The sequence below is a fragment of the Trachypithecus francoisi genome, unplaced genomic scaffold (assembly GCF_009764315.1).
Source record: "Trachypithecus francoisi isolate TF-2019V2 unplaced genomic scaffold, Tfra_2.0 Lachesis_group13, whole genome shotgun sequence".
NCBI lineage: Eukaryota > Metazoa > Chordata > Mammalia > Primates > Cercopithecidae > Trachypithecus > Trachypithecus francoisi.
This window is the reverse complement of record NW_022681458.1, coordinates 46,050,538-46,069,181: the sequence shown is the minus strand read 5'-3', so window position 1 is coordinate 46,069,181 and position 18,644 is coordinate 46,050,538. Positions and strand designations below refer to the sequence as shown.

The 18,644-nt window shown below is 36.4% G+C and overlaps 1 protein-coding gene across 5 annotated transcripts in view; it reads left to right on the top strand.

Annotated features, from left to right (window-relative positions):
• The window catches only part of SLC39A10 (solute carrier family 39 member 10), a 173,614-nt gene that overhangs the window by 101,206 nt on the left and 53,764 nt on the right, over positions 1-18,644 (top strand). For 4 of the 5 annotated variants that reach the window (XM_033230792.1, XM_033230795.1, XM_033230794.1 and 1 more), the window contains 2 exons: positions 6,916-7,934; positions 10,579-10,786. In XM_033230792.1, the coding sequence (XP_033086683.1) occupies positions 6,916-7,934; positions 10,579-10,786 (1,227 nt within the window). Of the gene's footprint in view, positions 1-1,178; positions 1,481-6,915; positions 7,935-10,578; positions 10,787-18,644 lie in introns of those variants that run through there. The other variant, XM_033230796.1, reaches the window with a different exon arrangement.

Genomic DNA, 18,644 nt, shown 5'->3' with positions numbered 1-18,644 from the left:
CCAACTAATTTTTTTGTGTTTTTTGTAAAGACGGGGTTCTGCCATGTTGCTCAGGCTGGTCTTGAACTCTTGGGCTTAAGATCCGCCAATCTCTGCCTCCCAAAGTGATGGAATTGCAGGCGTGAGCTACAGTGCCCAGCCCAAAGTATCATTTTAGAGAAATGGAAGTGCTTGGTAATTTATTTGTATAAATAGGCACTCTCAAATTTTGTCTATCTTGCATCAAACTCACTAGAAAGGCTGGATAAGTCATTAATAATTTATATGTGTAAATAGGCACTCTCAAATTTTGTCTAGCTTGCATCAGACTCACTAGAAAGGCTGGATAAGTCATTGCTAATTTATTTGTGTAAATAGGCACTCTCAAATTTTGTCTAGTTTGCATCAGACTCACTAGAAAGGCTGAATAAGTCATTGCTAATTTATTTGTGTAAATAGGCACTCTCAAATTTTGTCTAGTTTGCATCAGACTCACTAGAAAGGCTGGATACGTCATTGCTGGGTCCTATCCTTAATGTTTCTGTTACAGTAGGTTTGGGTGGGATGCAGGAATTTGCCTTTCAGATTTCTAGCAAGCTTATGCTGCTCTCACAACGACAGTTTGATTAACCACTGATACAAGTTATGTAGTATCTTCAAATTTACAGAAAAGTACACAGAAGAATAATCAAGAACCCGAATCCCATTATCTTGCTTTAACAAATATTAAATGTTTTATCATATTACTTTAGATCCCTTTCCCATTTTTAAAGAAATAGCACACTGCAAGCGCAGTTAAATCTGTGTACTTCCTCTATCAGCTGATTTCCCTCCTTCCCTTTCTGAAAATACAATGACTCTCCAGAATGCAGTCATCCCATGTTCTCTTGCTACATGAATATATACCCCCAAATAAGCAATTCTGCATGTTTTAAAATTGTCTGTAAATTATACAGCATGTATCTTTTTGCAATTTTAAAAAGTTATTTCTGAGATTTTTGCATGTTAATACACAGTCCTTCATAGTCACATTTGTAACTGCAGTGTAATCTTTAATTACATAAATATACCATATTTATTTATTCTAATGATGAGCATTTAGGTTGTAGCAGGCAAAGTAGTGGTTACACAGTTGACCCCTTTTCCTTATTTTATTTTATTTTTTTGAAACAGAGTTTTGTTCTTGTTGCCCAGGCTGGAGTGCAATGGCATGATCTCGGCTCACTACAACCTCTGCCTCCTGAGTTCAAGCGATTCTCCTGCCTCACCCTCCTGAGTAGCTGAGATTACAGGCACCCACTACCATGCCTGGCTAATTTTTGTGTTTTAGTAGAGATAGGGTTTCACCATGTTGGTCAGGCTGGTCTTGAACTCCTGACCTCAGGTGATCCACCTGCTTCAGCCTCCCAAAGTACTGGGATTACAGGCGTGAACCACTGCACCTGGCCTGCTTTTCTTTATTTACCTCCTTTTTTCTTGAGGCCTCATTCCCGCATGTTCTGTGAGTATTGCCTCTCCCACATACAGTCATATGCATTGCTTAATGCTGGGTATGTTCTGAGATGCAACGTTAGGTGAGTTTGTCGTTGTGTGAACATCATAGAGTATACTTAGACAAACCTAGATGGTGTAGCCTCCTTTACACCAACCTATAGAGTATAGCCTGTTGCTTCTAGGCTACAAACCTGTTGATATACTGAATACTGTAGGCAGTTGTGATACAATAGTAAGTATTTGTATGTTTAAACATAGAAAAGGCAGAGTCAAAATTCAGTGTAAAAGATTTTAAAAATGGTACACCAGTGTTGGGCACTAATATGAATGGAGCTTGCAGGACTGGAAGCAGCTGTGAGTGAGTCAGTGAGTGGGCAGTGAGTGAATGGGAAGGCCTGGGACATTACTGTACACTGCTGTAAACCAATGATTGGCTTTGGCATGGGCATGTGTTAGAGACCTGATTGATCAAAGATAGGTAAAGAGAAATCTGAGAGAGGCTTGAGGGAAATATTTTTCTCCCTGGATAAAAAGAGACATGAAGTTAAACCTTCCATCCAAACAGGATTTCTGTGGAAAAAAACAAAAAAGAAAAAAATTATGTTTTAAAAGAGATAAATCTTCCAGTTTTGAATATGATTATGCAGGGTTATCTTGAGACTCTGAGAAGGCAAATTTGAGAGTGCTTGGATTTTTGGTATTGTCCTAGAATCACACATTTCTTTTGATTTCTTTTTATGTGAAAGTTTTCCTCTGTTTTAATCATTTGGTTGAGTATTCTGTCATTGCAATAGTTCACATTAGAAAAACATTTACAATATTGTAATAAGGATTTTTTTTTTTTTTTTTTGAGATGGAATCTCGCTCTGTCACTCAGTCTGGAGTGCAGTGGTGCCATCTCAGCTCACTGCAACCTCTGCCTCCCAGGTTCATGCCATGCTCTTGCCTCAGCCTCCTGAGTAACTTGTACTACAGGTGTCCGCCACCACACCCGGCTAATTTTTTTTGTATCTTTAGTAGAGATGGGGTTTCACCGTGTTAGCCAGGATGGACTCGATCTCTTGACCTTATGATCCGCCTGCCTCGGCCTCCCAGAGTGCTGGGATTACAGGTGTGAGCCACCACGCCTGGCCCCAGTAAGGATTCTTGAATGTGTCTTTGCATGCCTAAGCGCAAGGGTAATTAAAAGTGGAGACTTGGGAGCTGTAGAGTGTGTTCATATTTGACTGTAATAAATGTCAAGTAGCTTTCCAAAATGGCTGTACCAATATATACTTCCACCAGAGGTAAGGTAGTTTGTTTCTTTGTATTGGACCTTTACTTAACTTCTAGTATTGTGATATACTAATTTTTGCCTGTTACTGTCTTAGAGCCTTATCTAGATTTGAATTGCCTAGATTATTAGTCATCATGTTGCTGTTTTACCAACCTGTTTTATGTTCTTTTCATAGTTGTCTATGCAGTAGTGGAGTTTTTTTTATTACTATATGGGCTTTATATACTCTGGATACTGATGTTTTATATACATTGTTTATATATACGCATTGCAAATTCTCCTAGTATATGGCTTGCTATAAGCTTTTTTGTTTTTTTTTTTTCTCCCCCGAGACGTCTTGTTGTGTTGCCCAGTCTGGCAGGCCAGAGTGCAGTGGCACAATCTCGGCTTACCACAACCGCCACCTCCCGGGTTCAAGTAATTCTCCTGCCTCAACCTCCTGAGTAGCTGGGATTGTAGGCACTTGCCACCGCGCCTGGCCTATAAGCTTTTTTTTTTGTAGTGTCCTTTATTATAGAGTAATTTTAAAATAATTTAATCAGAAATTTTCATCATGATATGTGCTTTGTGTCTTGCCTAAAAAATCTTTCCTTATCCCAAAACCATAAAGACATTCTCTTACATTTTCTTCTAGAACTTGTTGATAATTTTGCTTTTCACATACAGGTTTTTAATGTTCTTGGAATTGACTTTTGTGTATAGTGTGAGGAAGAAACATTTTCACAATCAGTATTATTGATTCTCTTTGAGAACTCTGTTCCACTCCACTGGCCTATCTACCCCGTGTGCTAGTTCTATGTTTTTTTCGTTAGTATAATTTTATAAAAAGATGTCTTTAATACTTTGCTAATCTTCTGAATTGTTTTGATTGTCCTTGGGTTTTTGCTTTTATGAGTTTTTGGATGTGCTTTGAAGTCTCACCAAAACCAAACAGCTATGAGGATTTTAATTGGCATTGAATTAAATTTGTATGTATACTTGGGAAGATTTTATATACCTTATGCAATGTATCCCACCTATCATGTAGATGATGTCTCTTTCCAGGTTTTGCAGTTCTTTACTGTCCTTCAGTAACATCTTAATAGATTTTTCCTTTTGATGGTTTTATGTCTTGTTCTACTTAATTGTAGAAACCATACAATTTTGTTTATAATTACATTTTTTGATTGGTTTTCAGTGAAGACAGTTTGATTTTTATAAAACTTTGTATTGAAATAGAACGTGTTCAGAAAGTACACAGAGCATAAGTGCCATGAACTGTCACAAAGTAAACATATTTACATAACTACTACTGATGTCAGGAAAGAGGATTACACTTTGCAATCCCCTCCACTCTGGTTTTCTCCCAATTATTATCCCCATCTTTCTTTCAAAAAGTAATCATGGCCAGGTGCGGTAGCTCACACCTCAATCTTAGCATTTTGGGAATTTGAGTTGGGAGGAGTGCTTGAGGCTAGGAGTTTGAGATCAGCCTGGACAACAGAGCAAGACCCCTGAAAGAAGAAAATTAAAACCGAGCGTGGTGGTACACACAGCTACTTGGAAGGCTAAGGTGGGAAGATCACTTGTGCCTGGGAGTTTAAGGCTCCAGTGAGCTTTGATTGCACCACTGCACTCCAGCCTGGGTATCAGAGTGACATCCTGTCTCCAAAAAAAAAAAAAAAAAAACCCACATAGTTTAGTTCTATTCCTTTTTACCTTTATATAAGAATTATACTGCTTTCTTTGGTGTTTATCACTTTTTTCCCAATATTTGTGAAATTCATCTATGCATGAAACTGTAATTTCATTTTTATTCCTGTGTGATAGATTTTTCTGTTTCATTTATCATTTTATTGTTGATGAACATTTAGGCTTTTATCAGGTGTTTTTTGTTGTTGTTATTTGTTTTTTCTTTTTTTTTTTTTTTGACCAGACTCTGTCTGTGTTGCCCATGCTGGAGTGCAGTGACACAATCACGGCTCACTGCAGCCTCCGCCTCCTGGGTTCAAGCGATTTTCCTGTGTCAGCCTCCCGAGTAGCTGGGCTTACAGGCACATGCCACCATGCTTGGCTAATTTTTGTACTTTTAGTAAAAATAGGGTTTTACCATGTTTGCTAGGCCTGTCTTAAAGTCCTGACCTCAGGTAATCCGCCTGCCTTGGCCTCCCAAAGTGCTGGTATTACAGGTGTGAGCCACCACGCCCAGCCTTTTTTAAGTTTTGACTGTGGTAAATAATGATTATGTGAATATTCATGATGGTATTCATGTACATGGATTTCTGTTGGGCATATACCCCAGACTGAAATTGTTATGCGAGTGCATAGGCTTATTTTCAGCTTCTGGCAGATCTTGCCAAACAGTTTTTCAGAAGATACAATCTATAATCCTACTGTCATTGTACACAAGTTCCGTTTAACTCTATATACTCTTGCCTACTTTTGATATTGGCAGTATTTTATATTTTAGTTCTTTTTGTGGGGTATATAGTGGTGTCTAATTGTGATTTTAATTTGGTTTCCTGAAGACTTCTGAACTGAACATCTTTTCATTTGGTTCTTAGCAGTTTGGCTGTTGTTATGAAGTGCTTGTTCAAATTACCTACTCATTTTTTCATTGGGTCGTCTTATTGTAATTTTCATATTGATGTGTAGAAGTTCCTTATATATTTTTTAATGTACATTGTGGTAGTCTTCTCCCAGTCTGTGGCCTGCCTTTTTAGTTAGGTTTTTTTTTTTTGGATGTCTCTTGATGAAACATAAATTCTTAATTTCAGTGTAATATATTATCAATTTTGTGTTCTGTCTCGAAGGTCTTAAAATTAGTCTTCCAAACCTTCAAGATCTGCACTTTCCAGTACAGTAGCCAGTAGCCACATGTGTCTGTTGAGCACTTGAAATACAGATAGACTGAATTAGGATGTGCTGTAAGTGTAAAATACATGACAGATTTCAAAGACATAGTATTAAAAAGAATGTAAAATATTTTAATGATTTTCATATTGATTAGATGTTGAAGTTATAATATTTTGGATATAATGGGTTAAATAGAATAGTATGAAATTAGTTTCATCTATTCTGGAAAACTTCAAAACTACGTAATTGGCTCTTATATTTCTAGATTCTTGAAGTATGCTTGTCCAATAGAACTGTCTATAATGATGGACATGTTCTGTGTGTACGTAGTAGACATTAGCTACATGTGGCTATTGAACAATTAAAATGTGGCCAGGGTGACTGAGAGGCTGCATTTTAAATTTAATTTTAGTTAATTTAAGCACCCATATGTGACTAGTGGCTACCATTGAACTGGACAGTTCTGGACACTTTATCATTTTAGCATTTCTTGTTTCAGATTTATATTCACGAGCAATTAGCAATTGATTTTTGTAATGATGTGAGGTAAGGGTCAGATTTTATTTATTATTTCCTTTTGTGTGGAAACCTAATTGACCAAGCACCAAGGAAAAGACCATCCTTTCTGGTTTTTAGCTTTTGTCTTCTGTTCCTTTAGTCTATTTGTTAGTTACTGCACCAAATACCACAGCATCTTTAATAATTCATAGAGTGAATGCTTCAATTTTGTTCCTCAAGGAACACATCTTAGCCATTCTTGGCCCTTTCTGTTTCCACATAAATATTAAAAACAGTTAATCAGTTTTCACAAAATAATTTCTGAGATTTTGACTGGGATTGTATTGGATACATAGCTTATCCAATCATAACATGATATAGCCATCCATTTATTTAGGTCTTTTATTTCTCCCAATAATTTTCTCTCAATAATATTTCTCTCAATAATTTCTCTCTTTTATATGTAAAGTTCTTGTATGTCTTTGGTTAGATACATTCCTAGCTATTTGCTACTGTAAATGTTACTATTTTTGAGTTTTGTTTTCTAATTATTGCTGGTATATAGGAATATAATTTATTACTGTCCTTATATGCAGTAACTGTACTAAACTAACTTATTAATTCTTAAAGATTCTTTAAGGCATGCTGCATAATTAATTCTACCATTTGTGAATAATGACAGTTTCACTTTCCTCTGATTCTTAACATATTTTATCATGAAGGAAATGGAGTGAAACTTTTTTTAGTGGATTGGCAACTTCTAGAGAATTTATGATTGTTTTGAATGTGTCTAGGTAGAAACTAATACTGTCTCTCTCTTTAAATCTCTTTAGGAAAAATAGAAATGAAGGTACATATGCACACAAAATTTTGCCTCATTTGTTTGCTGACATTTATTTTTCATCATTGCAACCATTGCCATGAAGAACATGACCATGGCCCTGAGGCACTTCACAGACAGCATCGTGGAATGACAGAATTGGAGCCAAGCAAATTTTCAAAGCAAGCTGCTGAAAATGAAAAAAAATACTATATTGAAAAACTTTTTGAGCGTTATGGTGAAAATGGAAGATTATCCTTTTTTGGTTTGGAGAAACTTTTAACAAACTTGGGCCTTGGAGAGAGAAAAGTAGTTGAGATTAATCATGAGGATCTTGGCCACGATCATGTTTCTCACTTAGATATTTTGGCAGTTCAAGAGGGAAAGCATTTTCACTCACATAACCACCAGCATTCCCATAATCATTTAAATTCAGAAAATCAAACTGTGACCAGTGTATCAACAAAAAGAAACCATAAATGTGATCCAGAGAAAGAGACAATTGAAGTGTCTGTAAAATCTGATGATAAACATATGCATGACCATAATCACCGCCTACGTCATCACCATCGTTTGCATCATCATCTTGATCATAACAATACTCACCATTTTCATAACGATTCCATTACTCCCAGTGAGCGTGGGGAGCCTAGCAATGAACCTTCAACAGAGACCAATAAAACCCAGGAACAATCTGATGTTAAACTACCGAAAGGAAAGAGGAAGAAAAAAGGGAGGAAAAGTAATGAAAATTCTGAGGTTATTACACCAGGTTTTCCCCCTAACCATGATCAGGGTGAACAGTATGAGCATAATCGGGTCCACAAACCTGATCGTGTACATAACCCAGGTCATTCTCATGTACATCTTCCAGAACGTAATGGTCATGATCCTGGTCATGGACACCAAGATCTTGATCCTGATAATGAAGGTGAACTTCGACATACTAGAAAGAGAGAAGCACCACATGTTAAAAATAATGCAATAATTTCTTTGAGAAAAGATCTTAATGAAGATGACCATCATCATGAAGTAAGTATAAAAAGATGTCTGATAGCTGCTTCATAATTCTCAGATAATTGTGGTGCATTTTAAAAACACGATAAATAACAGTGGAGTATTAATCATATTTAAATGTATTTCCATATCTTTACCTATGAAACATCAGGTAATGTTCATGAACAGAATACATTAAGGAATTAAAATCAGTATAAAGATTTTTAAGCCGCTGGGTGCAGTGGCTCACACCTGTAATCCCAGCACTTTGGGAGGCCGAGGTGGGTGGATCACGAGGTCAGGAGATTGAGACCATCCTGGCTAACACGGTGAAACCCCGTCTCTACTAAAAATACAAAAAATTAGCGGGGCATGGTGGCAGGCACCTGTAATCTCAGCTACTCGGGAGGCTGAGGGGGAGAATCACTTGAACCCGGGAGGTGGAGGTTGCAGTGAGCCGAGATCATGCCACTGCACTCCAGCCTGGGCGACAGAGTGAGTCTGCATCTCAAAAAAAGAAAAAAAAAAAAGATTTTTAAAATCTGAATTTCACTTGTATTTGTTTGTTTCTTATATTCTCAAGTTTGGTTTCCTCAAATCTAAATATATTTTTAAGAAATTTTTTTATAGTATATATCTGAAGACTAAGTGTTTTAATGTTGTTAGAAAATGTATTCCTTATGAATTGACTCTCCAAGCTAGTCTCTTACTGTTATTATTGTTAGCCACGTTCTAGGTATTTGAAAATTAAATTTTTTAAATTGTTCGATTTGTCCTCTTGGGAAGTAACTAGAACAGTTTCCAGTTCATAAGTTGTTAATTTATTGAATTAACTATTCAGTGTTTCCAAGTCATTGATGTAGCTCCAAAGTCAGGTATTTTGCACATATGGTTAGCTTGTTTTCTCTGTGTCACTTTATGGCAAGGCCTACTTACTGATGATAATTGTTTTTTTCTCAGGCCTTTCACAGACTTAGGATGAATATAAAAAGGTATAATAATAAGAAACTAATAGTAATGGGATGTCCTGTTTTCCTTTAAAATTTTCATACTCTTGGGTACTTACACATTTGGTTGGCTCCTTGATTTTCTTTTTAACTATTCACCTTAAGCACATTCATTTTAGTTTCATTAAAGGGATGTTGATTCCTTGTTTATTCTATTTTTAGCATTCTTACTAAGTTTAGAAAAATTGTTGAATTGTTGTTCATATGTATAGAAAGTAGCACCATCAACTGTGGAAAATGACCACATCCTTTTCTGTCACTGTCATTGACATATGTTTTATGTCTAGGTAAATATCTTTATGTTTCTTCCCTAGATAAATCATCAGCTATTTGGTTTTCAGCAGTTATAAATACTGATTTTAAAATAAATCAAGATCTTAGTATGGTTTTGAAGTATGCATTCATTTTATTATTTATATTATTATTTTCAAAAATTTATTATTTGTAGAGATGGAGTCTCACTATATTGCCCAGACTGGTCTCAAAACTCCTGGCCTCAAGCAGTTCTCCAGCCTTAAATTCCCAAATTGCTAGGATTGCAGTGCATTAATTATTATGACTTAGGATAATTATTATGACTTAAGATAATATCCTAGAATATTTTGTTGATAATTACTAGATCTTATTGTTCATTTCCTCTTTGTATCACATCCATGAGGTTTGCATCATTAGACTTGTTAATGGCATTCTGATAGGTCTGATGCATACTGGGAATCTCATGATTCTGAAATGTTCAATACTTTTAATAGAGTAGTACCATATGGTAATTGAGACCTAAGAAGATCAAAAGCAATTAAGTGGTGCTAAATAGAAAAAAATAAAAATTAAAAAAAAACTAAGAAGAATCATTTTTGTGTGTTTATAGGTTTTTAGTTTTTCATGTTTTTTTTTGTGTGCCATAGATAAAACCATATAGTGAGATAGCAAGTTAATAAACAAGCATGCAACCAGAGCAGATATATGTGACAAAGGGACAGTGCCAGTCTCTTTTGTCATAATTTAGATGCTTGTTTTTAACCATATGATGGATCCACACCTGTTGGCTATTTGTTTTCTGCTTTGTTTTGGTTTTTATTATTATTTTTTTCTCCTCTTTCATCAGTGTTAAGCTTACTTTTTGTTTGTTTGTTTGTTTTTAAAGTACCAGTGAATGAAGCTGCCTTTATTTTTATCTTCCAGTTTTGTTCCTATCAACGGACATTGGGCTAGAATTTTCCAAAACAATATGCTTTTGGAGTGTACTTGGCAATGAAAATGTCTATATTATGGTATATTTTAATATAAGCCATTAAAGTACTCTAAATCTATTTAATCTGTTCCACAGATAAGGATCTTGAGTCACCGATGATTGCAATTTGATAGGGAAATGATTTTTCTCATCATCCTACGAGAGTCTTGGGGATATAGTTGTGAGTCATCCTTATCCATGACAAAAAGTCATTATCTTTCATGTGTTGGAGTAGAAAAATTATTAAAGTCCATGAAAAGTTTTGGGTAATATAGTTGAGTGTATCCCTGTTAGAAATTCTTATTAAAAAGTTTTATTTGTAATAGATATCTATGTATTACAGATTATTTGCAAGTAATATTTAGAATATTTATTAGGCAGTAATTTGTTGCGTAATCTCCTTAAAGACACTCTTACTTAATTTGTTTTATCACTTTCCTTGCAGTGTTTGAACGTCACTCAATTATTAAAATACTATGGTCATGGTGCCAACTCTCCTATCTCAACTGATTTATTTACATACCTTTGCCCTGCATTGTTATATCAAATCGACAGCAGACTTTGTATTGAGCATTTTGACAAACTTTTAGTTGAAGATATAAATAAGGATAAAAACCTGGTTCCTGAAGATGAGGCAAATATAGGGGCATCAGGTAAGAGAAATTTTAAGTTTTTTCTCCTTAAAATAGTACTTGTAGTTACTTTTTAAACTGTAGTTGAATTAGAAAATAATCCTAAATTATTGGCTTTCTTTTGGTATCAGACTTTAAATATATTTTAATCAGGTTTAGATGCACATGTTTAAAAGAAACTGGGGGAAGACAGGAGGCACAATATGTTTTATTTATCTCTTCTGGCATATTACAAAGGGATATTTTGCTGTGGATGGAGTACTAGATTAAAAATGATATACAGATTTGTGATAAGTTGATTATTTTTGATAAGAAAATATAAGTAATGGGACCCCTAAATAAAGTTATTTGTTCTTCTAAATTACTTAACATTTATCAGGGTGCCTTTGTTGAAAAGCAAAGATGATTTAAATTTTAAAGACATAAAAAGGGAAGCTACTGTGTGTAAACTCCAGGAATGTCTGAGAAATGCCTAATATACTTGGCACGTGAACTTTATTATGGGCATTTCTAGAGAGCTTCAACTAGGGTAAAACCAAAACTATTTTTAAATTTCTCTTAGGCTCTTTTTTTGTGGTACCCACTTGGCTCCACCTTGGTGTTCACAGGTACCTCCCACTTAATATTTCAAAACTTATACTCCACACAAAATTTGTACCCCTTAATGGATCCCAAATATCATTACATTTCATTCTTTTGATAAAATCTGGACCTCTTTGACTTTTTTTTTCTCTTTTTTTTTCTTTTCGTTTTTTTCCCATTCTGTCATCAGGTGTGAAGTCCAGTTAAAGCTATCTCTTCAGTATCTTCTAACTGCATCCACTCTGTCGTAACAATTCTGGATTTTCTTGGTTATTGGATTGTTGAAATAACTTCATAACCTTCCCTGCCTGTGTTTGTGTCCCCTTGCAAGACATTCTTAGCACTTAAACTAGATTTATCTTTCTAAAATGCAAAGAGATTCTGACACAGAATTTTTTCTTTATAGTGATAGCTAACATTTTGTTAATACATACTTTTAAAATCTTATTTACTTAAACACATACTGCAGACACTGTTCTAAGCTGAATTCATTTATTCCGCACCACACTTTCATGAGACAGGTAATGTTAACTCTTCCCAGTAACTTTTCTAATATCTCAGAGCTCATAAATGGTAGTACTGGGATTCAATCCTGTAACCATTTTGCTATCTTATGTGCTGTTTTAAATGCATTTTTTTTCCCACTAAGTTTTAGCAGTAATCCTGTGAGGGAGAGATTATATGATTCTTGTTTCTAAAAACAAATAAGGAAACTGACAGAGCCCATAAACCCTAAGGTTTGTCTGATGAAACCTCTGAGTATCTAATCCCTATGACATTGTCTTCCAAATTAAGTTAGTTCTGATACCACCTTTGTGATTTTTCCCATGTGTCTTCACACTACTTAATACTTTGTATTTTCTCACTAATACATATTTTTTATATCTCTGGAACATGGATTTGATGTGATGTGCTAGTTATATTTTTTCTCATGCATTTTAGGAAACTGCATCATGCTATATTGTTCAGAGCCCTTTACTTGGCCCACAAGGCTTTCCATAATATGATCCTCCCTCTGTGTCTTGACATTCTTACCCCTCATCATTCATTTCTCTCCTCTTTTCTCAGTTCTAATGATAATAAACTACTGTTAATAGATTGTGCCATTTTTCTCCTGTCCCTCTCTCCCTCTTCACTTTCTAAACCCCCGTGCCTGACTGACGACTGTGATTCCTCAAAGATTCAGTTCAAGTGTTGGCCCCTCTGGGTAAACTTAGTGACCATACTAGGCTAAACTATGTTCCCTTCCTTGACACCTCTAGATGTCTCCCTCATAGTATAGATCTTGGGGGATCTTAATAATTAAATTAATCTGTTTTTGTTGGACTTTAGTTGCTTTAATACAGTGACTAAACCTTTTAAACTCTTATGTTGATTGAATGAATACAATTGCTTAATATTAGTTTGTAAGCGTTCAGTTATAATCCAGGAAAGACACTTGTTGAAATGTGTCTTTGAAGATCATTATGTGAATGTATCAGTCAGCCTGGTATACTTTGATAATGAATGTCCTCAAAATTAGTTTTGAGAACTTCTTTTTTTTAACCATAAAGTAATGAAAAACTGATGGAATTACTGTGAACACAGTTCTGGATGAAATGCCAGATAAGGTGGCTTTAGAGGATAGTAGTAAAATGAGCAAAATGATTTGTATGAATATGGACTTAAAACTGAATTCTGGCATAATAAAGGATTGATAGGACAGAATTTTTAAACATTTCATAGTGTAGGAATAAGGTAGATATCCCATTCCAGTATGTAAGAATTTTATTTGCGATAAAGATACAAGTAAAAGGAAATATTGTTACATAAAAAGTAAAGTCTTTTAGGCACCTACATTTCTATTTCTGATTAATATTTTTGCAGTAGGAAAATAAATGTAGACTAGATAAATGAATCATAATAATCTTTGTTCTCTACTAAAAATACAAAAAATTAGCTGGGTGTGGTGGTGTGCGCCTGTAGTCACAGCTACTTGGGAGGCTGAGGCAGGAGAATTGCTTGAACCAGAGAGGCAGGGGTTGCAGTGAGCCAATATCGCACCACTGCACTCCAGCCTGGCAACAGAGTGAGACTCCATCTCAAAACAAAACAAAAACCTATGTTTATTGGGACTTTACCATGTGCTGTACTAAACATTTTTACAAGGATATTTCTTTTAATTTATTAAACCCACTATACAGGCACTTTTATTTACTTTCATTTGGTGAGGAAAAGGAGGCTTAGAGAGTAAGTCAGGTAACTTGCCCAAGGTCACACAAACTGCTGCCAGGTAGCAGAGCCATGCTATGAACTATAGTATTCTCCTTCTACAACATATAATCATAACCACTGTGCTGTAATTCTTTTTTATTTATTTATTTATTTTATTATACTTTAAGTTCTAGGGTACATGTGCATAACGTGCAGGTTTGTTACATATGTATACTTGTGCCATGTTGGTGTGCTGCACCCATCAACTCGTCAGCACCCATCAAGTCATCATTTATATCAGGTATAACTCCCCAATGCAATTCCTCCCCCCTCCCCCCTCCCCACGATAGGTCCCAGTGTGTGATGTTCCCCTTCTCGAGTCCAAGTTTCCTCATTGTTCAGTTCCCACCTATGAGTAAGAACATGCGGTGTTTGGTTTTCTCTTCTTGTGATAGTTTGCTAAGAATGATGGTTTCCAGCTGCATCCATGTCTCTACAAAGGACGCAAACTCATCCTTTTTTACGGCTGCATAGTATTCCATGGTGTATATGTGCCACATTTTCTTAATCCAGTCTCTCACAGATGGACATTTGGGTTGATTCCAAGTCTTTGCTATTGTGAATAGTGCCGCAATAAACATACGTGTGCATGTGTCTTTGTAGTAGAATATTTATAATCCTTTGGGTATATACCCAGTAGTGGGATGGCTGGGTCATATGGTACATCTAGTTCTAGATCCTTGAGGAATCGCCATACTGTTTTCCATAATGGTTGAACTAGTTTACAATCCCACCAACAGTGTAAAAGTGTTCCTATTTCTCCACATCCTCTCCAACACCTGTTGTTTCGTGATTTTTTAATGATTGCCATTCTAACTGGTGTGAGATGGTATCTCATTGTGGTTTTGATTTGCATTTCTCTGATGGCGAGTGATGATGAGCATTTTTTCATGTGTCTGTTGGCTGTATGAATGTCTTCTTTTGAGAAATGTCTGTTCATATCCTTTGCCCTCTTTTGGATGGGGTTGTTTGTTTTTTTCTTGTATATTTGTTTGAGTTCTTTGTAGATTCTGGATATTAGCCCTTTGTCAGATGAGTAGATTGCAAAAATTTTCTCCCATTCTGTAGGTTGCCTGTTCACTCTGATGGTAGTTTCTTTTGCTGTGCAGAAGCTCTTTCGTTTAATTAGATCCCATTTGTCAATTTTGGCTTTTGCTGCCGTTGCTTTTGGTGTTTTAGACATGAAGTCCTTGCCCATGCCTAGGTCCTGAATGGTACTCCCTAGGTTTTCTTCTAGGGTTTTGATGGTATTAGGTCTAACATTTAAGTCTCTAATCCATCTTGAATTAATCTTCGTATAAGGGGTAAGGAAAGGATCCAGTTTCAGCTTTCTACTTATGGCTAGCCAATTTTCCCAGCACCATTTATTAAATAGGGAATCCTTCCCCATTTCTTGTTTCTCTCAGGTTTGTCAAAGATCAGATGGCTGTAGATGTGTGGTATTATTTCTGAGGACTCTGTTCTGTTCCATTGGTCTATATCTCTGTTGTGGTACCAGTACCATGCTGTTTTGGTTACTGTAGCCTTGTAGTATAGTTTGAAGTCAGGTAGGGTGACGCCTCCAGCTTTGTCCTTTTGACTTAGGATTGTCTTGGCAATGAGGGCTCTTTTTTGGTTCCATATGAACTTTAAAGCAGTTTTTTCCAATTCTGTGAAGAAAGTCATTGGTAGCTTGATGGGGATGGCATTGAATCTATAAATCACCTTGGGCAGTATGGCCATTTTCACGATATTGATTCTTCCTATCCATGAGCATGGTATGTTCTTCCATTTGTTTGTGTCCTCTTTGATTTCACTGAGCAGTGGTTTGTAGTTCTCCTTGAAGAGGTCCTTACATCCCTTGTAAGTTGGATTCCTAGGTATTTTCTTCTCTTTGAAGCAATTGTGAATGGAAGTTGATTCCTGATTTGGCTCTCTGCTTGTCTGTTACTGGTGTATAAGAATGCTTGTGATTTTTGCACATTAATTTGTATCCTGAGACTTTGCTGAAGTTGCTTATCAGCTTAAGGAGATTTTGGGCTGACACAATGGGGTTTTCTAAATATACAATCATGTCATCTGCAAACAGGGACAACTGACTTCTTCTTTTCCTAACTGGATACCCTTGATTTCTGTCTCTTGCCTGATTGCCCTAGCCAGAACTTCCAACACTATGTTGAATAAGAGTGGTGAGAGAGGGCATCCCTGTCTTGTGCCAGTTTTCAAAGGGAATTTTTCCAGTTTTTGCCCATTCAGTATGATATTAGCTGTGGGTTTGTCATAAATAGCTCTTATTATTTTGAGGTACGTTCCATCAATACCGAATCTATTGAGTTTTTAGCATGAAAGGCTGTTGAATTTTGTCAAAAGCCTTTTCTGCATCTATTGAGATAATCATGTGGTTCTTGTCTTTGGTTCTGTTTATATGCTGGATTACGTTTATTGATTTGCGAATGTTGAACCAGCCTTGCATCCCAGGGATGAAGCCCACTTGATCATGGTGGATAAGCTTTTTGATGTGCTGCTGAATCCGGTTTGCCAGTATTTTATTGAGAATTTTTGCATCGATGTTCATCAGCGATATTGGTCTAAAATTCTCTTTTTTTGTTGTGTCTCTGCCAGGCTTTGGTATCAGGATGATGTTGGCCTCATAAAATGAGTTAGGGAGGATTCCCTCTTTTTCTATTGATTGGAATAGTTTCAGAAGGAATGGTACCAGCTCCTCCTTGTACCTCTGATAGAATTCAGCTGTGAATCCATCTGGTCCTGGACTTTTTTTGGTGGGTAGGCTATTAATTGTTGCCTCAATTTCAGAGCCTACTATTGGTCTATTCAGGGATTCAACTTCTTCCTGGTTTAGTCTTGGGAGAGTGTAAGTGTCCAGGAAATTATCCATTTCTTCTAGATTTTCTAGTTGATTTGCGTAGAGGTGTTATAGTATTCTCTGATGGTAGTTTGTATTTCTGTGGGGTCGGTGGTGATATCCCCTTTATCATTTTTTATTGCGTCTATTTGATTCCTCTCTCTTTTATTCTTTATTAGTCTTGCTAGCGGTCAATTTTGTTGATCTTTTCAAAAAACCAACTCCTGGATTCATTGATTTTTTGGAGGGTTTTTTGTGTCTCTATCTCCTTCAGTTCTGCTCTGATCTTAGTTATTTCCTGCCTTCTGCTAGCTTTTGAATGTGTTTGCTCTTGCCTCTCTAGTTCTTTTAATTGTGATGTTAAAGTGTCAATTTTAGATCTTTCCAGCTTTCTCTTGTGGGCATTTAGTGCTATAAATTTCCCTCTACACACTGCTTTAAATGTGTCCCAGAGATTCTGGTATGTTGTATCTTTGTTCTCATTGATTTCAAAGAACATCTTTATTTCTGCTTTCATTTCGTTATGTACCCAGTAGTCATTCAGGAGCAGGTTGTTCAGTTTCCATGTAGTTGAGCGGTTTTGATTGAGTTTCTTAGTCCTGAGTTCTAGTTTGATTGCACTGTGGTCTGAGAGACAGTTTGTTATAATTTCTGTTCTTTGACATTTGCTGAGGAGTGCTTTACTTCCAATTATGTGGTCAATTTTGGAATAAGTGTGATGTGGTGCTGAGAAGAATGTATATTCTGTTGATTTGGGGTGGAGAGTTCTATAGATGTCTATTAGGTCCGCTTGGTGCAGAGATGAGTTCAATTCCTGGATATCCTTGTTAACTTTCTGTCTCGTTGATCTGTCTAATGTTGACAGTGGAGTGTTGAAGTCTCCCATTATTATTGTATGGGAGTCTAAGTCCTTTGTAAGTCTCTAAGGACTTGCTTTATGAATCTGGGTGCTCCTGTATTGGGTGCATATATATTTAGGAGAGTTAGCTCTTCCTGTTGAATTGATCCCTTTACCATTATGTAATGGCCTTCTTTGTCTCTTTTGATCTTTGATGGTTTAAAGTCTGTTTTATCAGAGACTAGGATTGCAACCCCTGCTTTTTTTTGTTCTCCATTTGCTTTAGATCTTTCTCCATCCCTTTATTTTGAGCCTATGTATGTCTCTGCATGTGAGATGGGTCTCCTGAATACAGCAGACTGATGGGTCTTGACTCTTTATCCAGTTTGCCAGTCTGTGTCTTTTAATTGGAGCATTTAGTCCATTGACATTTAAGGTTAATATTGTTATGTGTGACCTTGATCCTGCCATTACGATATTAACTGGTTATTTTGCTCGTTAGTTGATGCAGTTTCTTCCTAGCCTCGATGGTCTTTACATTTTGGCATGTTTTTGCAATGGCTGGTACCGGTTGTTCCTTTCCATGTTTAGGGCTTCCTTCAGGGTCTCTTGTAAGGCAGGCCTGGTGGTGACAAAATCTCTAAGCATTTGCTTATCTGTAAAGGATTTTATTTCTCCTTCACTTATGAAACTTAGTTTGGCTGGATATGAAATTCTGGGTTTAAAATTCTTTTCTTTAAGAACATTGAATATTGGCCCCCACTGTCTTCTGGCTTGTAGAGTTTCTGCCGAGAGGTCTGCTGTTAGTCTGATGGGCTTCCCTTTGTGGGTAACCCGACCTTTCTCTCTGGCTGCCCTTAAGATTTTTTCCTTCATTTCAACTTTGGTGAATCTGGCAATTATGTGTCTTGGAGTTGCTCTTCTGGAGGAGTATCTTTGTGGCGTTCTCTGTATTTCCTGAATTTGAATGTTGGCCTGCCCTACTAGGTTGGGGAAGTTCTCCTGGATGATATCCTGAAGAGTGTTTTCCAACTTGGTTCCATTTTCCCCCTCACTTTCAGGCACCCCAATCAGACGTAGATTTGGTCTTTTTACATAATCCCATACTTCTTGCAGGCTTTGTTCATTTCTTTTTCTTCTTTTTTCTTTTGGTTTCTCTTCTCGCTTCATTTCATTCATTTGATCCTCAATCGCTGATACTCTTTCTTCCAGTTGATCGAGTCGGTTACTGAAGCTTGTGCATTTGTCACGTATTTCTTGTGTCATGGTTTTCATCTCTGTCATTTCGAAATGTTTATGACCTTCTCTGCATTAATTAGTCTAGCTGTCAATTCTTCCACTCTTTTTTCAAGATTTTTAGTTTC